General features: G+C 35.9%; 1 protein-coding gene across 1 annotated transcript in view; it reads left to right on the top strand.

Annotated features, from left to right (window-relative positions):
• Positions 1-472: 472 nt before the first annotated feature.
• CFAP47 (cilia and flagella associated protein 47) overlaps positions 473-21,094 on the top strand; it is a 363,081-nt gene continuing 342,459 nt past the window's right edge. Inside the window, 7 exon segments of the mRNA XM_015594565.2 lie at positions 473-664; positions 4,990-5,141; positions 7,347-7,462; positions 12,948-13,086; positions 15,236-15,464; positions 15,903-16,063; positions 17,664-17,791. Of these exon segments, the coding sequence (XP_015450051.1) occupies positions 473-664; positions 4,990-5,141; positions 7,347-7,462; positions 12,948-13,086; positions 15,236-15,464; positions 15,903-16,063; positions 17,664-17,791 (1,117 nt within the window).

Below are 21,094 nucleotides of genomic sequence, written 5' to 3'. Positions count from 1 at the left end.
TCGCTATTACATTTTCAGAAGCACCAGCCTAAAGGCAACTGAGCAGGACACTTAGGGGGCCCTGACTGCATATTGAATTCCCCCGTTACTGTTACTTCTTGCTGCTTTAATAGACCCCGTGGGCACATTTCTTCCACTGCTCTTTAGGCATAGTCTTGAGAGAGGTCCAGGAAAATGCCCCCGCCAATGCCATGTTAAAATTCTGCAAGGCCAAAGCAAAATGAGATGCCTCTGGGATTTGGGCTTCATTAGCATGTTTTCCAGCTACTCTGGTGACACCTGTGATCTCGGGGTTCTTTTGCTAGAGGTCTGCATTCTCTATTCGGATCGCCAACTCATGCAGCTTGGGCTGCGCTGAGGCTAGCCAAGCTAGAGGCGCGTGCAGCGTCAGACGGTTGCCTGGCGACGGCGTCCAAGCTAGTACACAATCGGTCTAGTCCTCTACGGTTAGTCCGCTACCTAGAGGACGACTATGGACACTCCCAGGGGCTCCCTCGTCCCCCGGGATGTGGAGAGTGCGAAGGAAATGCAGCTGCGGGTGACTCCGTCGGAGATGAAGTTTCAGGACACGCTGGCTGGGAAGGTGTACCGCCTTCCAGTTACTATCCACAATCTTGGCCGTACCAACCAGAAGATCCGGTTTCTGGAGCCAGGGAAGCCTCAGGTAACAAACCCAGGGGTGCTCGAAACAGGACCAAGGGAGGGCTGGGGCTCTGAAACTGCCTCCCTACCTGGAACTTGCTTTGTCTTGGAGAATAGGTGCCCAGTTCCTATGGGGGTAGGAATGAGTTTCCTGAGGAGTGGTGATTTAGGTGTCTCTGTGTATACGTGTGTTCGCCTTTTTGTTTTATTTTTTATTTTGCCCTTTTGCTTGGGGTTGGTACACCCGGTACACCGGGTGAGGAAATTTGATCTAGTACTTTCCAGTTTTTTCATTCTGGGTTTGGAAAGAAGAGAAAGTGGTTCCATGTCTGTCTCCTCTTAACAGTCCAGAATCTATGCTTCAAGATACTGTGGAATGATGACAATAAAATTCTCTATTTACTGCCCTTTGAATCATAAAGTTCCTGATTATTCCAGAGATTGTAAGGTTGTGGAAAGTTTTATTATTCACATTTTAACAAATATTTGTTGATATTTGTTGAGCACTTACTATATAATAGGTAGTAGATGTGAGGAATGCAAGGACTCATGGGACTTAGAAACTAATGGGGGTGTCAGTTCAGGTCTAATCATCAACAAAATGAATGTTGTGAGAGGCTGGCCACATCTTCTGATTTAAAAGTTGACAGAATTTCATTATCTCACTGTTATTTTAGAGTATGGGTGTGAATGGACGGTTATTAGTTTACTGTGATCACCTGTTTTTCTATATAGGAAAGGTGTTAAGAAATTTTGATATGTAACTGATTTCTTATGGGCTATTCCTAATGAAAAATAACATTGAATGTAACTGAAGTTATATGTATGGAAATGGAAATGTGTCTATGATTTTTTGTTAAAATTACACATATTTGTATATACATAGAAAATATTCAGTGGTGATTAGGAGGGCAGTGAGAAAAACTTTTATGTTCTACTTTTTGCATTTTTTAAAAATTGATGTACTATTTATTTATTTTTGTTACATTAAAGTGCCCAAATCTCAAAAGTAAAGCCTGATGAATTTCTATGTATATACGCACACTCATGTGGCCACCACTTAGTTCAAATATAGAGTATTTCCAGCACCCTAGAAGGCTTCTTAAAGTACCTGGAGCAATGACCCCATAGAGATGACCACTATACTGATTTCTAACACCACAGATTAAATTTTGCCTGTTTTTAGGTTTCATATGAACGGAATCATGTGTTCTTCAATTTTGAACGTGCATGATTTAACAATAGTAATGTAATTTGTAATAAAATTGTTCATCACAAGAGATTGTTAACTACTCACTAAATCAAAAAGCACCAAAAAAAAAAAAAAAAACCCGATTCCTCCAAATACTATATTATTGGGGAAAAAGTTTATTATTTCACTACCTTAATATGTATTTATTGAACAATTGAATGTATATCTAAAAATACTTTCTTTTAAAACTCAAGCTGGCAGTAATCCCAGGTGTGGGCAAACACTATGTCTCCTGGGTTTTATGCAGACGGAAGAACTATGATATAATGTTTTATTTTGGTTTGTATCTAGAGATATAAAGGAAAATTATTTAGACCACAGGTTTTTACATTGATAAGAGAGTGGCCAGACAGGCTTACTAGTTAAGAGGCCAAGGACATGAGCTTATTTTCAACGTTAATTTCTCTTTGTTACAAGATCATGATGTGCAGTCCTGATCCTTCACAGTCGTAAAGGGCAATAGGGAAGCGATAGATTAGCAAAAAATGCATTAACTATCTTGGAGGAAAAAGGAAAAGGTGCTATGTAAAGAGCATTGTTATCATCACTATTATAATTAGCTAGAAAATGATTCTAACGCGTGGCGTAGTACTGGTTTTCCACATTGGCTAAAGATCGTGCATTGTCTATGTATTAATTACATACCATGTACCATATGCAGTGCTGATATACCATCTACTGTGGGTCACTTGCAGAAAATACACACTTTTGACCACATCGTCCTCAAACATGTGGCCTCTGGTTCAGTCAGGCCAGTCTCACTCATAATTGTCCCCTTAATCCCATGATTTGGACTTTTTTTCCTTTTGATCCATGCTTTTACTCCTCCACCTGCAAGAATCACTCTCTCCAAATTCTACCCATCTTTGAGAGTCAATGTGAGTTCTCATTTTCTCTAACAAGTCTACTCTTACCATATTATCTCCAAATTATTTCTTCCCTACTGGTTACCAAGTGCGTTCATTGTAGTCTGGACTGGTATCTCCATAACTCCTGGTATATCTTAATTTACATTAATGGTCAGTTCAGAAGCTCCTAAGAGCAGGAAGGTGACATACACACCTTTGCAGATTACTCAGAGGACTGAGCAGCTTGCTGTTTGACCATAAGCACTTGCTGCTGGAGCACTGGTTTCCCTTCTTGAAGATAAAGATCCTTTAAAGGAAGGTGTCAAAACTGATATGTGGACTTCCAGCACCTAAAGGCGTATGTGGGGGAATAATCTATTGTTTTCTAACTGTTTTGTAATTGAAAGACGGTTGAGAGTTGGACTGTGGCTGAGAGTTGGACTGTGGCGGTTATGAGGTATCAGAATCATTGTTTGCTGGAAGTATGATGCTTTCAGACCAGTGGTATCAACAAATCATTTCAGTGCTCTGTGTTCTTCATGGCTGGAAAACACTGCTTAGAATCAGCCTGGCATTAAAAGCCCTGAAAAGTTAATTTCAACATGACCCCATTGCTACTGGTTGAAGCACTTTGCCCAGCAAGGCTAGCTTATTAGCTGCTTGCTGAAAGATTATTTTGCTTATTCTTTTCTCTCCTTGTGTCTGACATATTTCTGCCCCTTTCTTGCTTCTTCTCCACCTTCTACATCCATCTCTAAGCTTAGGCCAAGAGCACTTCTTCCTGGCACATAGTAATCATGTTCTCTCGTGGATTTTCAAGATACTTATATCTGCATCACTTATATGAAACTTAAGTAGTCCTTGGCTTACATTATTTAACTTTCGAGGGGCGTATAGTCTGCTTTCTTAACCCATTTGCCATTTGCCACGAGAATACTCGCCAGTAGCATTTGCGGCTGCAATGTTTACCCTGAAATAACTTGTGGATTAAAGTCCTAACACCCAAAGTTTGTCACGAAATATCTCGATTTTATTATTATTTTTGCATCAATATTGATAGTCTTTGGAAACAAATGACATCTTTTTTTTTTTTTTATAGCATTCTGTTTTAGTAGTGGTATTTCCTTTTACAAAATATAGTTATGCTCGATCACTGAGAATGTCAAATCCTAGAAAACGTAGCATTCCTACACATGATGTTAACATCATTCTCGAACAGTTGTTAGCTAAAAATTCATTTGGTGAATCCGATTTATGTATACACTTCTGTTACATTAAAATTAGAGACAAGTTCTCTTTAGAAATAACTCTTAAGAAAAATTTTTATATTTTCACATTGAAAACCAGTCAGATTTGCTTCAGCCTCAAAGAGAGTGTTTATGTTAAATTAACGCTGGCAGCGAGCTGCAGTTTTTTTGTTTTTTGTTTTTTTTTTTTCCTAAATGAGAAATGGGTTAAAGAGATTATGTATTCAGGAAAGGAACTCTTTCTAACTGTGGTGAAAGAGCTTAAGTTTTTAGAGTCAGATAGGTTGCATGTTTTGAATCCTCACTCTCAGGGTTACCTTAGTCATTAATTATATTCTACAGGTCCCAGTTTCCTCATCTATCTGCTTGGAAGCCTTAATATCAGCCTTACAGGACTGTAGAAGTGCATTGAGATAATAGATGTAGAATGCTTGACCTACCATAGGTGTTCAACAGATAACAGTTATTCTCTTTCCCCCTTAATTTTTGTCCTGGAATCTAGCAAATGTTTTGAAAGAACAAAAGTGTTTTTTTTTTTTTTTTTTTCTCTTTGGTCTATTCCTTTTTTATATTTCCTCCAAGTTAAAAAGTCTGAGTTCTCATGTGGAAAGTATATAAAATACTGTATGTATGTTTGTGTATATGTATGCATGTATGTATTATGTATGTCTATATGATTCAGCAACATTTTTATTAGATTGCTCTTCCTTTTTTTCTGTATTTAAGTACCTCGTACTTCTAAAGGAGCCCATGATCATTTACATATTTCTCAGCTGACTGCATTGTCAGTTTCAAATCATGTCTTGTTGAAAGTATATCTGAAGAATCTAGAATTGGATAAGTATTAATACAGTCATTAAATCTTTGCCTTTAGGGCAGGAATATTGTCTATGGTTTGATATATCTCTTGAAATAATATACACTCCTAACTACAGTTGCTCACATTATTTTCTTATTAGAAGTTAAGATGTATAATTAGATCTTTTTTCTCCCATCGAAGTTCAAACTGATTTTGAACAATCTGGATAAAGAACTTGCTTCTGGACTTCAGATGACAGCTATGGTGGAATATCATCCTGATAAAGATGAAGACATTTCTGACCAACTATTTATTTTAATAGGAAATAAAGCAATAGAGATCCCTCTCATTGGGTATGTATTCTTCGTATTTTATGCTGACATTTTGAGCACTCTTGAAATAAAAATTAGGGTCAAAGTAATATTCTGTATTTTCTCTGACTAATAGGGTTTGTTGCATTTATAGTTTCCTTACAACTTAATTTAAAGGACAAACTTTTAGCAAATTGTAGTGTTTAAAACAAATGAAGACTGTTTGCTGGTGTTTTTTATTAAGATAAAAACATTCAAAAATTGCCTGTGTTTTTTTTCCCTTAACTTTACATCCTATTTTATTTCTACTATATTTTTTGTACCTTTTGGCAGAAAGACTTAGTAAAGAAAGCTCTTTTTGTTTACCAGAAGCAGAATTGATATTGCAGTATTAATGTGATATTGATATTAGACATTTACCTTTTTATTTTTCCCTTATTTTTTTCATTTTTATACACTAAATTTAGATCTGCAATTATTTTGGTTCTTCATGTTGTTGCGAAGTTCTGTTTTTGCACACCATCCCATTCTGCATAGAAATCAAACAATTGACACATGTTAGGAAAGGAACAAACTATTAACCTATTATAAATATTTAATTTACATTTTATTTTAAGTAGGGTTATTTTGGGTCCATTTTGCACATTGATATACCTATGGCTAGCACTGCTATAAATGGAGAGCAGTGTTAAAGATGCTTTTGCCTTTCAAAACAGGGTTTTTCTCTTACTCCCATACATCCACTCTCTCATCAGAGGCCAGCTACTCACCAGTTTCAATATAATGCCAGCACTGCCCAACTTAAAGTGTGATAGACAAGGCTGAAGGAAGGGGTGTGTGTGTGTGTGTGTGTGTGTGTGTGTGTGTGTGTGTGTGTGAGAGAGAGAGAGAGAGAGAGAGAGAGAAGATTCCTAAGAAATTATTCTTAAGACACTTTTCTCCATCCAGCTAGAGAAATAGTTTGAAAAAATGTTTCAGGCTTCACATGTTATATTGTTGGTGTAACAAGTTCCTTTTTTAGACTGTGTAACCTCTTTACTGCAATTATGTACAATTATGTACAAAATTACAATCTCTTTATGAGAAGAACATGGTTATTCCTTAGAAGATGCCTCATATATAGGCCAGTCCTAGCTGATCTCTGGAATGTCTGTACCTGTCCAATAATACACAAACACATGTAAACACACACCCCATCAAGAAGGCCCAGATCACCAGTGCATAAGGCAGTATTTGTGAATATTTTGTTCAGGTATTCTTATTTATGTATTTTTTTGTGTGTGTATGTATGTATGTATGTATGTATATTTTGGAGTTTGTATTCTGTTTGGAGTATATTACTTAATTCATGTGGCTGGTATATAACCTAAGGAGCCAGTAAAGATCAGTTATTATTATATTTATTATTGGTGCTGTTACCATTATTAAGTTTGTAAGGGTAATGTACTTGAAGTCTAATAATGTGGATTCAAGGCTAAATTCACCAACATTATATTCAGGTAATTCTTTAGATAAATTATTTAGATTTTTTAAGTCTTTGGCTTTTCATCTGAAACATAGGAGCCATATAATACTTATCTACCTTTCAGGAATTTTTTAGTATCAAACAAGATAATATACTTAATGGTGCTTTTATAAACTATAAATTATATGTATGAGACATATATGTAGGATTATAATGGATTTTTAAAACGTATGAAAACATATACTATAAATATGCTACAGTGAGCTCTTTAAATTAGAGACACACATAAAAAATCAATTGTATCTTTTTGTACTTAGACCTTCTTTTAGTCCTCAAATTATATTTTATAGCATCACACCTTCCTTTATTTCATCACATTTGGCATCATCCAAACTACTTTGCTTTGTTAAAATCAGTTCCACCCTTTTTGAGGAGGGTTGAAAGAATGTGTTATGTTATCTTAGGTGGCAATTCCAAAATAGAGTTCCAAATGTGTTTTAAACTACAAAAAATATTGAGACATGTGGGTAGCCTCTCAATGTGAGTACTTGGGAGGGTATGCCATGTACTTAAATGCATAAAGTCTTATTTCTTTGTTAAAAGTGTGTTTGCTTTGTTATCTTGTTTTCATGTCTTTATTTCACAATTCCTTTTACTGACAAATGTGCCACCAGTAGACCTGTAAAGAAACTGAAAAGTGTCTTTATATGCCCCCCTTTAGATTTAACCACAGCTTATAATTGTTAAAATTCATGATGTGGTCCTCTCTTCTCCTCCCCTAGGTTGATTCCAGCATGTCAATTGGAGATTGAGCCAGAAGTTAATTTTGGCATTTTGGTTGCCAATAGTAAAGTATATTGTAAAGAGATTCGTATCATTAACCGTGGCAAGGTTCCAGGTAAATACTTTCTGTCATATAAATTAACTTACACTTTTAGAATAAAATTGGTACTATTTGAAATGTATACATAGTATAATTAATGGATTCTCTGATTCCCTCCCTACTCCCCACCCCCAAAATGTCTCATTTGAAAGCCCAAAACTATAAATGACTGATAGGCAGTAATTCAGGAAAGACGAATCCACCTCCTTATGATCCTGATTGACACAAGCTGACCCTCAGATGACTGGTAATCAACCTGAGGATAGAAGGCAGGATTTTGTCATGGAAGTGACATAGTCCTTAGAGCCATCAAGAGATAGAATCAAGGCATAGTGCCTTACTAGCTGTGGGATCTAGGACACGTATCTTTAAGGATGTTGACCTTGAGATTCTTCATTTATAAACTGGCTAATAAAATGTACTGTGCTTAATTATGTATGTACTTAAGGTTGTGATATGGTACTTGATTTATCATAGGCACTCAATAAATATTTGTTTTTTTTCTCTATTATATTCAACTTTGAATTCACACAGTGGGCCCTGGAAGACTCTTACTAACTTTTTGTTGAAAGAATAAATGCTTCTCTCTTCTCCAGAATGGATTATTTCTAGAGATTCTTTCTGTGACCTAAGAGTTTATATAAAGGCATGTGTGTATATGTGTTCATGCATACTCTTCATTGATAGTATACAGTAGGGATAAAATCATTTATCCCCTCATCCTCCTGATAGGAAAGTCAGCATCAGGGGTGGCAAGACAGTCATTTCCACCAAGGTGAAATGAGGAGTAGTTACAGACAGGAAGGACATTTTGCTCTAAGATTGTTTTTTTTTTTTTTTTTTGTATACATAAACAAGGTATCGAATCCAAACCTGTCTTACATAAGTGAGGATGTTCTCTGGAGCTGCTTGATTGAGCAGTGGGAATTATTAAGACAGGCAGTCTGTCACTTCACAGATTTCTTCCTAGGGTATAAACAAATAAAACTGATAATTGTTCCTCACTGAATGCTGCTCATTTTGTTTTTTATGCTTTGGTTTTTAAGTGAATGAATTTCTGGCACTTGTGGGATCGTAGAATATTAGGCTTAATTGTGGTCTGACTCTAATATTAAGGATAGAGACTTTGTCTCTCATTCTTGTAATTGAATGATATTTATTTTTTTTTCACCATTACCAAAATTGGTAGTATGTTTTATATTCACAGTAGCAAGTGCCTGTAAAGTATCATAAAGTCCTTATTACCTACAAGCACAATATATAAATATTCATGAGAATAACAATGGATTTTCATGAAGAAAAACACTTATGCAGAAAATAGATTCGGCAACCAAAGATGATTTTAATAAAAATTTTAAGAAGGATTTTATTTGGCAAATATTTTATAGTTTTAAAGTCAAAGACCAAATGTTTACAAATTTATATGTATACTTCAGAGGACATAAAAAACTGCACTCGACAGATGCATGATTGTACAGCTTTGTTTTCTCTCTCTGATAAGTGTCACTGTGGTTATTATCTTTGGTTTTGTAGACCCCAAAGTTTATCTGCGTAACAACTTCATCATGTTCTATTTTTATAGCTCATTATGGAGTAACCATCCATGGATTTAGCTAAATGTTGTTTGAATACATTTTGTTTTTTCGCCTTTTATAAGAATGTTTCCTAAGTTCACTCCTGACTGTGCAAAGTAGTATTTATCTTTTCATTTTTAAGAGACATGGTCTTTAAGGTGTCTCTACTATTAGTGCTTTGTGAGCTGGTGAACCCCATGTTCTCTTTTACAATTTTATTGTTTCTCAGTTTTTATCTTTGAAGACTAAAAAACTATTGTTATTTTAACATGCCTTGAATTGCAATCATTTCTCTCTTTACTTCAGTATCCTTGAATATTGAGTAGACTTTTTCTACTACAGTGTTATGATGTAGAACAGTCTTTAAAGTTGCTAGTGTGATCTGGGATTGAACAGCTATGTTAGAACTCATTTTTTACTTTTATTTGGGTCATTTTGCCCAAAATATATAACCTTTCTGTTGCTCTTAATGCCCACTCTTCCCCCTTTCCCAGATCATTGGCATCATCTCTCTACTGTCTTAAAAAGCCCGGCATCATCTGTGAACCAGGAAATTTGCTAAATTGGACCCAACACAGGTGTGGTCTTTGAGATCCTCCCTAATTACCCAGAAAAGCACCCGTTACTTATTCTCAATGTGTATTTTTTTTTCTTTTCTTTGAAACTGATGCCATGGAATCTCAATATACTTTTCATACATTCTACCATACTGGATATATAGCAGACATTCAATAAACCTTCGTTTAATTGATTTGGTTCAGTGATCTCTCAAGAGTTTCAGTAAAGAACCATTAAGTTTTCAATGAAAAGTGATTGAACTCAGAAGTAACCCATTTAATCATATATAAGCATTCTGAAGAGTCTCTAAAACTTAGTCATTTGGAGACTCGTGGAGATTGGTACATCTTTGGTATTCTTAGACTTAAGGAAACTTAAGAAAATAAAGTGTACATAGGAAATAACAATGGCCTTGGGTATGTGACTCTTGATTTTCAGTAGAATCCTATAAAACTACAGACTGTTTGCCTGTATTTGGAGCAGTAAAGGCAAGGTAACAATGTATATTTCACCATCCAGTACCTAAGCTGCTTTTCTAGAGAAGGTAAAGCAACTCAGAATCAAAAAACATACAAGTTTGTGCAAAAGACCTTTCATCTCAGCCACAGCTAAGGGTATCCTCACATCTCATGTGCTCTCCTAAGTCTCAGCAGTGGACAAGTACAGATGTTTATTTTACATGGCTTATTAGCAACATATGATACAGTTGGCCATTGCCGCCTTCTTGAAAAAAATCAACTTTGGTTTCTATGACCCCTTCACTCTCTTATATAACATAATGATTAATTATAGCTCAGGTCCTGGAGTGAGGTTTCCCACTGCCCAAATCTTGGTTGCAACATTTACTGGCTGGGAAGCCCTAAGCAAAGAATTTAAACTTCACAAACATCCATTGCCTTACTTATACATTGATGTTAGCATTATTTTTTTCTACTGCCTCCCTCCTCTTCAATTCTCTTTTGTGGAGTGCTGTCCCTTTAATGACACATTAAATGTGAATGTTCTTTAGGATTTGCCATGGGACCTCATGTTTCCTCCGTCAGCACTCTTTCTGTAGGCAATCACTTTCATCCCCGTTATTTCACTGAAGTCTGTATAATACCTTGTATTTCTTTCAAGTTTCTCAAACTTAACATGTCTAAAACTGAACTCCCCAGCATCTCCCCAAAACTTCTTTTTTTTCCCCATTAAATGTTATCACCATGTATTTGGGCAAGTCAGAAACTTGGCGAAATCCTTGACACCTCCTTTTTTATCACCTCCTACCCCCCTCATTCAGTCAATTATTAAATCCTGTCTATTCACTTCCTAATTACGTTAGTAATTCTACTTTTCTTTGTCCCATTGCTGCTTCTCTGCAACAGGCCATCATCATCTCTTGCCTAGTAATTACACTAACCTAACTTACTTCTCTGAAGTCTCCTCTTATCTCTTTCTAGTTCATTCTCTACACATTAGCCAGTGTCATATCTGAAAGGAAGTGAAAATTTGATGACAAAATTCCATCTGTAATGTCTTTCCTTCAATGACAGCCTTCTCTTAGGATAATGTTCTTGGTCCTGTTGTTAGCAATTAAAAAATACAACAGTAAAATATTTCATAATTACTAATGGTATTAAAGTTATAAGACAAGGTAATGTTTGTGTAGCCACTGTTTTAATATATTTAGAAGACAGAACCATGTTCTTTTGGTTTTGGGGATGTTCCTGAATAAGCATTTGAAACATTACTTAAACTCTTTTGTCAAATTATGTCAAAGCAGTTACAATATAGAAACTAACTCAGCCTTAACTGAACTCATATAGTTTTCTTTTTCTGGAGAATTAAGTCAATAATATTTATTTGAAATGCATATAATTTTTACAGATTTCTATTGCATTTTATGACAGAAAAGTAAACCTGAAATATTATGTCATTAGCACTTTTCTAAAAATGATTAGATTAACAAATTTTATTAATGCGAATTTGCCTTTTCCATCAGTTCATCTCTGTACTTAAAAAAATTTGTATTGTCTTTTTATATTTTCAGTGCTTTTAGTATACTAACATTTTATTCTCCTAAGTTAAGTGAATAATTTTGGGAAATGTCATCAAATGTGATTTAAATCTGGTTTATTGGGAATTTGCAAACTTTATGTTGGCATTGTGCTCATTTGTTTAATATTGTAAAATGATATTTAAGAAACTTGTGACTGGCTGCTTCCACATGTTGGACATATTTTGTGCTAGGCACTGTGTGGGATGCCAGGACCACAGAGATGAAAAGGAGATAGTATCTGATCTCAAGGATTGCATGCTCTAATATAGGTACCAAACATAACCATAAATTATGAATCATTTCTAGTTTTGGAAGAATAAATTTGTGTAGCCTCCTTTTCATATGCTATTTGATTCTAGAAACCCATTTATTTTGCCCTTTCCCTGTGTGAACTGCATTAATTCATCTATAGAGAGTGGCACTGGCTGTAAGTGTGAGTCCTATGGTCAGAAAAATCCAGGGGAATGTTCCAGCTCTATCAATTATTTACTAGCTGTAGTAGTCAACTGTTGCTATGTAGCAAACCACCTCAGAACTCTGTATTTTAAAAAGGTAATTATTTTTAAATTTTTCATTGGTATGCAGATTGGCTAGAACTTGACTGATCTACACTGGGCTTAGGTGGGTGGCTCTGCTTCAGTCTGAGGGAACTGGGGCTGTTCCGTTACTCGCTGCAAGTCAGTGAGTCAGCTGGGTATCTGTGCTCTATATTTGCTCATTCTGGGGCAAAGGCCATAGGAACAGCAATTATTCAAGAGAAACACTTTTCATGGTAGAAGTACAAGAGAACATATGGGGTTAGATCTGGCATGTTGTCACTTCTACCCACATGCTATTGACCAAAGCAAATCACATGATCAATCTCAAAGTCAAGGGGTAGGAAAACCTACTTTGCCCATGGTGAGGTAGTGGTAAGGATGCAAAGAAGAGTGGAGAATTGGGGTCAACAATCTAATCTACCACAATAGTTGTGTGTCTTTAGACAAGTCACTCAGCCTCTCTAAGCTTCTATTTCCTTATTCATAAATGGAGGTAATGATTGAATCTATATCATAGAATCATTATGAGGATTAAATAGAATACCATACACAGAGCTCGTAGCATAAATATCTGAATACGGTAAATAGTCAATATATTTTAGCTTTTGATGAGTGTTGAGTTCTAGACTCACATATCTTGGGTGACCCTAGAGCCTGAACTTCTAATCAAAGTTGTAATTCTTGGTCCACAATAGACCGGATACTCTGTAATATGTGCCCGACCCCTACTAAGAGTGTGAATGTAATACTGTAAGGGTCTAGATGTAAACTACTGCTCTTGTTCTCCTTAGGTATGTTTACAACAGAATACCAGGGCCAATTACCCATTGTCATTTTTCCAACTAATGGTATTGTGGAGCCCAAGTCATCAGTGATTATTAAAGTGGATTTCTGTGCAGACCAGCCCAGAGTTGTAAATGAAGTGGCAAAGTAAGTGTATACTATGGTTCTTAATTCTAATGTAGTACTTAATACTTTTCTGCTTTTCTGTTTTACTCTTCGGATATGCCTATTGTCTTTGAATGTAGGTTAGCTTCTTGTCGGTTTTTTTTTTTTTTAAGTCAGCATTAATTCATTGAGTCTCTAATATTTGGCAAGCACTAGGAACTCAAAAATGGAAAGAACCAGAGAGTAGCATATGGGTACACATAACAGGAGCTCCTAGTTTGGATTTTGTGGGGATGAGGGAGTGAATCAATTAGTTGGGATTCCAATAAGGAGGTAATAGTTGAACCAAACACTTACTGGTGAGTAAGAATTAACCAGACACAGTGTGATTTGGGCTGAGTGAGAGTGTGTATGCATGCGTGTATATGTGTGTGTAGAGGAGGTGGGTGTTGGTGATAGGAATGGGTTAGAGGAGTGATAATCAGGCAAAGCAAGTAGAAGACTTGAATTTCTAGAGGTGTGTAGACAGTGTAACACATTGAGAGAGCTGAGGAATGTGGAGACAAAAAGAGGTGAGGAGTGATGAGAGATGAGACCCGAAGACTAGAATGGTGCAAGGTCTAATAAGGAACCTCATGGGACAGCATTTTTTAATGCTGTATGTTTCAGCTCATTAGTGGGATGTACAATCACTATAATGGGCTGCCACCAGTATTAAAACAATAAAATGAAAAATGTCAGAATCATCTCACATAGTAGGAGCAAGTGTTGTTTCATAAAGCGTGTGTGTTTCCTACATTGCAATGTAAAATGTATTTCTTACTGAAGGTCACAGCCCTAAAAATGTTTGAGAAACAGTTGTGAGCCTTGATAGGATCTTCGGTTTTATTGTGAATGCTGTGGAATCTCAGGAAGGTTTTAAGATGGGAGTGTCTTAATTAGTTTGCATTTTAGGAAGGTAATGCTAATAGCAGTGTGCAAAACAAATCAGGGAGTACAGATGTGGAGTGGGTAACCTGACTAGAATCTATAATAATAAAGCAGAAGAGAAATGATAAAGGCATCAGCTAAGGTACAAATTGGGGGTATGGAGACAATTGTGTAGATTGGAAATATGTTATGGAGGTGGATTTGACTAGATTTAGTGACTGGTTATGCAAAGAGAAAGTAAGAGGAAGGGCAGGTCTGTGGGAGAAGATCTTGAACTCAGTTTTAAAATGATAAAGTTGACTTGCTTTGCAGAATACTGTGTAGCCTATTAGATTTACTTACCTTGAGTCCAGAAAAAAAAAATTTAGTCTAGGTATATTGGTTTGAGGGTTGTCAGTGGATAAGTTGTCAATGAAGCATGAAATGTTAAAAATAACTTTGAGCAGGGTAGAGTATGAAAGAGTAGGAGAGAAATACTATTAGTCATGGAGTTTACAAAATATCCAAGTCTTAGAAGAATGAGAAGGTAGAGTTTGAATTAGTTAGAGAAAACCAGGAAAGTATGGTGTCAAAAAAGCTAAGGAGGAAAGATGTGCCAAGAATTGGTATCAACCATGTCCAATATGAAGAGGTCTAGTGTAAGATAAAGACTTAGGTTGTGAAGTGGTCAGTCTTTTGTGATATCTGATGGGGTGAGATCCAAAAGGATTGTATATTGGCCAGAGAGGGAATAAATGTTGGTGGGGGCCAGTTTCAAAAGGGAATTCAAATTAGTCTGGGAAGTGGAGTTATATACAGGGGTATTCATTTCAGCAAAGAGTGGGGTTTTGCTGAGATACTTTACTTTTTTTAGGGAATTGAGTTATTAGGATGGGGATGAGGTTGGCTGTCGAACTTGGGGGAGTAGGATGAGTTAGAAAAGAATCTCAGAATTTTAGAACTAGAGGTGACTACATAAATCATCCCATCTAACACTAGTATTTAAAAAATAATTGGTGATATGGACATACCAATAAGTTGTCCCAACTTTGTTGTCTCCTGGAGACAATGAATTAGGTTCCACATATGCCATTTTACTGTGCAGGTTCAGACAGACAGAAGGACATGACAGCCTCTGGCATGAACGTGAAAGGAACTGCTCTTAGGCCTTTGAATTTTAATAATATGATTTTATTAAAGTTCTATTTATACAAATAATTAGGGGAAAAATAGTTTATAGAATACTAATTAAAATATATATGTATACTTTATTATCTTGTAGAGTACGTTTGCAAGGTCATCCAGATATATTCTTGAATATCAAAGTTCATGTGGTTGAGCAGATTATTGAATTGTTAAACATTAGCGATAATCAAAAGCTGGAATGCATACACTTTGGTTTTGCTTTCTTTGGAACATCAAAGATTGAACATGCACTTCTATACAATAATAGCCCAGAACCGATAAATTGGGTGGCCATAATGCAAAATGATACAGTTGGAGAAGAATTGGTAAGTAAATAATGCAACAGAAGAAAATCAGGTATTATGTTTTAAAACAGATTGTTTTGAACTTACTAATAACCAACAAGCTGTTTACTTATTCTCTAAATATGTTTTAACATGCAGATAAGATTTCATTCCACGAGTCTCCAAGGGGGAACCTGAAAAAGTTCAGTATATTAAACTAACATTGATAGTAATATATCTGAAGTAATTCAGATAAGTGTTTCTTATAAGTCAGTGGCTAACTGGGGCTGGGGGATTTCTGTTCTCATCAGTTTTTCAAAAGTTACTTAAATTTTACAATTTACCTTGATTAAATTTATGTTATTTAAAAACACACATATTGATGCTAGAATTTCAATAATTATTTTATGACCTCTTAAAATATTTTATTTTATTTGTGTTTTGCCTTAATATTCTTTTATTTATGATTTTATATTACAGGGTACAAATATTCACCAAAGAACAGATGTTGCTGTAAATAATCTCACCTACTTAAGAAAAATAAAGAACATAGATATTACCAATTTTATCTCCTGTGTTCCTAATGAAGGAAGGTTACTACCTTATCAAAAGATTACCATTACATTTTGTTTCAGTCCAAAGTAAGCAAAAGTTAATTTCATTGTGATTAAATGGAAAATATATTAGCCATACATTCATCAGATTGATTTTAGTATTAAAATATGTCAGAAAGCACAAATCAGATATTTCTTATGATGGTTCTAAATATTTCTAACATGTTTAATATTATTTTCAATATTTAAAAATATGATTCTAAATACTTCATGTTAAATTAAAAATCTCTCCAGACCTTGTGAAAATGTGATGGTGGAAGTGGAAGTTTTGGGTTCTTTTGGATTGTGGCTCCAAACCATTTGGTGTAACCAATACCTTGTTGTCCCTGCAGAAATAGGTTATGACCAATGGCATGCAGTATGTTCTAGGTGCCTCCAAAGAGAGGATGCAGTACTCCTGCCAGGGCAAAATGCTTGCTGACTGAGCATCATGAATATTAAGCCTATAGCAGTTGCTGGAATCAACCATACTTGGTTGCTGAAATTCATACAGACTTTGAGGACTTCTGCCAATGGATATTTTACACAATTCTGAGTACCTGGTTTGGTTATTTAGTTTGAAAATATATTTGGAAGTGCTGTTTTAAATATGTTGTAGCAATTTAAGCTACACTTGAGAGGTTGCAGTGTGTGGCAATAACCCATCTAATAAGTATGTTTATCCTCGTTTGTGAGAGAGCAATGTTTACTGTCCTCTCTGTGGCAGTAGGGTCGCTTGATGATACCAGTTGTGTGTTGAAAACTGAGTTGTGTTATGGAGAGTAATAAATCAAGTAATTGTTCTTCTTGTACAATCTATACTTGCCTTATTCATTATACCTTCCCATAGGAAATTTCTTTGGTGAATCTGTAAGATTCTGTTTAACACACAATCTTTGAAATTTTAAGTACGTATTCTTTTTCATGGCAGCATGTTAACGTTGAGAGTCTAGCATAAACTCGTAGATATGAGCATTATTTGAAGTCTTAATTAAATGTGTTCTCAATGTTCTATTTGCATTCTTATGTAATATTTCACATCAGTCTTTGTGTATGTATATGAGTATCTACTGCTAAAAAAGCTGACCTCTAGTTAAGGCAAGTAAAGATTGCCAATGCGCAGGCCTGTGATGTAACCCATATCTTTCTGGTGCTACTTCTCTTCTTCCCATCATTCCTTCCTATTCTCCAAATTACCTGTGCTTCTCTAACAAGAATGTGGCTAGCCATTTGTGCTTAGTCTTTGGGAGGAACAGTTATGTAACAGAGGTTCACAATTATACACAGGGGTAAGAAAGACTATTTTAGGGACTTGAACAGAGTCCTTATCCAGCAATGAGCTCGCCAAGCCTTTACATAGAGAAAGTGGTATTGGAGGTAAACCTTGATGAATTAGTGTTTTAAAATTATTCTTGTCTTGCAAGTGTTGTCATGAATTCTTTATTTTTTGGATATTTACATTTCGTGGCCTTTTTTTTTGGCAACTCTATGTCTGCTCAGTAATATTGAAAAATGGATCACAGTCATATTTTTATTCCTGAACTTTCACTTGTTTGCATAGATTTAAGGATTCGGGCGATAGTCCCTTTTGAGCGGTAACAAAGTGTATCTATCATCTGTGCTTTAAACCGATTGTAATTTTTTACAGGCTAATTGCTGATAGTAAAAAGGATAATGATCCCTTACACAGGCAGGACTATGCTCTCTTTTTGAGATTTGACTCTGTAGGAAGTAAAGACGGATTTTTGAGAGACGATAACAGTAAAACCATCACAAGTAAGTGTGAAATGAATGTAATCAACAAATGTATAGCAATTTAAGTTGTTTAAAAGTTTGGTCATCAAGATTTGTAGAGGCAATTTAATAAAAATATATAATTATCGAACGAAATAAGAACGAAAATGCAAACATAATCAAGAGACCTTAAAATGTCTTCTGTTGCATGTTAAGAAAATATCAACCTCCAAATCATTTACATAATAATCTTCCAACTATAATTTAGAGGATTTTATCATTTTAAAAGGACATTAGAAAAACGTAATGATATACAGTTTGAGGAGTGAAAAACAAACAAAAAAAATAAAATCCACTCTGGCTTCTTTTCCTATGTAAATGTAGATTTTCCTTTAGAGATTGATTTGGGAACAAATGACCCATTCCATCTCTACCAGATCTTCTGCTCCCAGAATCTAAATACAGTAACAGTCAAAGAACAAGACATAGAGATTCGGTAAATAGGGTGAAATATCCTGTCATAGGATATTGGTAAGTTCATATGCTTTGCAGGACATGTGTCAAGATGCATTGCACTTTTTACCTTTTCAGGTAATATTGGACGGGCTGCAGTGAGCAAAAATAGAACGAGAATTGGAGTTCAGCTTAGCAAGGCAAATCAGAGAAAAAATAAAGATATAGGCAAGTGAGGGATCAAATCCAGAAAGATGAGCCATGGCAAATCAAGAGTCTAAAAGATTTGCAAGTCAATACAGTGATATATGTCATTGAGCAGAGTTAAACTGTATTCCTAGGACAGGACTTCATTGCTCCGTTACTACTTATGTCATGGTTTGTGATATTGAGCTCTGTCTGCTGATTGAAGTTCATCTAGTTTTGAATGGCTAGAGATGAGGATGCTAGGTTTGCCTTAGGTAATGTGGCTAGTAAGAGCATCAGTGAAGAAATATGAACTTTTTTTTTGGATTCTAGTTACATTGCTCTCTCTGCAAAACTATTCTTTCACCCAATTAGAGCATAGAATTCATAGTTCCTACCTTCTTTCTAGTATCTCCAAAAATTCATGTTTCTCTTATTACCCAGCTTATATTATTCCATTGTTCATTCTTTTAATCACCTTTTTCCATGTACACTTAAATATCTTTAATGCAGGACAGAACAGATTTCCCTGAGTGGGGAGAGACCAAACCCTGCACTGAGAAAAGAAGAGGGTTCTTTGGTGGAGAGTGTAGAAGGTATTCAAACACAAGCTAAAGTTAGAGTTAAAAGGAAAGTTTATTAGAAAAGGGGCAACACTCTACAGACAGTGTGGTCTCCTCTCAGAAGCAGAGAGTGAGAGAGCCTAAGACTGACGAGGACAGTGAGAGAGACAGTAAAAAGAGACGGAGTCAAGAGTACTGAGAGAAGACAGTGGGTGTAAAGGCTGTGAGAGGGACTACCCCGACCTCCATTGTCGGGGAATTCACTTTATATATCATTCTTTAGTTCTTGTGAGTTACAGTTTAAAGATTTTGTTTATCTGTTTCCTTGGATATTGATATAGAGTGAGGAAGGATAAGAGTATGTAGCATGAAAGGCCTGCTGGCAGTTCCCAGGCTTTAATCCATAGGTTCCTTATGGCTCTAGCCATAGGGAATGAATGATTTTATTTTGCGTAAGGCAGCCATTTAAAGACTCTGTTTTCCTTGTTTCCCCTTCAGGGTGTGGGGAATGGGTTGTTAGCAATCCCAGCAGAAATCTTCCTTTGTTCTGCAGGTGTTCTCTTAGCCTGGCTGCAGGGCTGATTAGCATATTGAAGTCTCTGAATGTAGCTTGATTTATCACTTTAGTTCTCTTGCCTCCTTCCTACATTATCTTGGCCCATCTCCCATAGTGACTGAGTGGAAAACCTTTCATCTGATTAAACTCCAGGGCCTATTCTGGGTCTGCACTTGGGAAGCTAATTGTGATGGAGAAAAACATAAAACCATACTGTGAGGTTTCACTTTTTAATCTATAATTGCTAACCCCAAGTGGATCCTTTAAGATGTTTGCCATTCCTGTTGCATTCCTACATTCATTCAATATGAGATTAATATCACACAACTTTGCTTCTCACCTCAAACCTTCAATACTTCCTCCTTCATCTTTAAATTTGTAAAATATCTTAAGTGACCTAGTAGACATTTCCACTTGGATGTTTTACTAGGCACCTCAAACTTAACATATCCAAAAAAGAACTCCTGCTTTCCCCATAACCTATACCTCCTGCAATCTTTTCTGTCTCAAGAAGTGGCAATTCCATCACTTTAGTTGCTCAGGTCCAAAACCTTAGCATCATCATTTATTATGTGTTCAATTTCCTATGCTACATCCAATCCATCAGTAAATTTTGTTAACACTACCCTCAAAAAGATACCTTATATCTGACCATTTCTCACCGTGCTTCTACTACTCTTATCCAGATATATATGGTTCCTTAGGGTTTTTGGAACATGCCAAGCAAATTCTTGCCTTAGAATCTTTGTCTTTGCTGTTCTATCTGGAATGTGCTTTTACTAGATGTTCATATGATTTTCTTCCAGAGTACCTTTATATTTTTGCTTAAATATCTCCCTACCAGAGATGCCTTTTTGGATTTCCCCATATAAAAGAGCAGTGCCAAGTTGAACTGCTCTGTCTTACTCTTGTAGGAGAGGAAAAATAATATCCTTTCTACTCTTCCAGGTTCTTGGTTGAGACCCCCTATAATAAAAGATAAATAACAGGAGAAAAGCAAACATGTATATTTCCTGTATACATGGGAGCTACCCAGGAAAACTGAGTAACTCTTTAAATTGGCCCAAGTCACCACCTTCAATACCATCTCCAGTTAAAGACAAAAGAAGTTGTTGGGGGTAGGGAGCCAGTTATAGGAGGTTTTCAGGCTGAGCACAGTAAAGGAGGGTAAGATTGTTATGCAGATTTAAGCTTCTGCCTTCTCCATTGATAAAAGTTTCTTCCTGGTGCAGAGAGGGAGATACCCTTACAAATGGAGATTTCCCTTATTAATGTGTCTCTTACAAAAGGGTCACTTCTACTAGGTTAGGTTTTCAGAGCTTTTCTTATGTCCGCTTTTTCTTAAAAATAATCAGTCTAAAATAATCCTCATGCCAAAGAGACATATGTTGGGGTGACAAATTCTGCTCCTTTTCACTCTACTTTCCTCAGCACTTTATCATCTCTGAAATGCTATATATTTACTTATTTATTTTATTATCAGTGTCACCTCACTAAACTTTAAAGTCCATGAGAACAAGAACGTTGTCTTGGAAGAGTAGTTGGTGCTCAATTGTTTTGTTGAATGAAAGATTGAATGAGCTACAC

The sequence above is a fragment of the Pteropus alecto genome, unplaced genomic scaffold (assembly GCF_000325575.1).
Source record: "Pteropus alecto unplaced genomic scaffold, ASM32557v1 scaffold258, whole genome shotgun sequence".
NCBI lineage: Eukaryota > Metazoa > Chordata > Mammalia > Chiroptera > Pteropodidae > Pteropus > Pteropus alecto.
The sequence above is the reverse complement of the archived record's forward strand: the minus strand, read 5'-3'. Positions and strand labels throughout refer to the sequence as shown.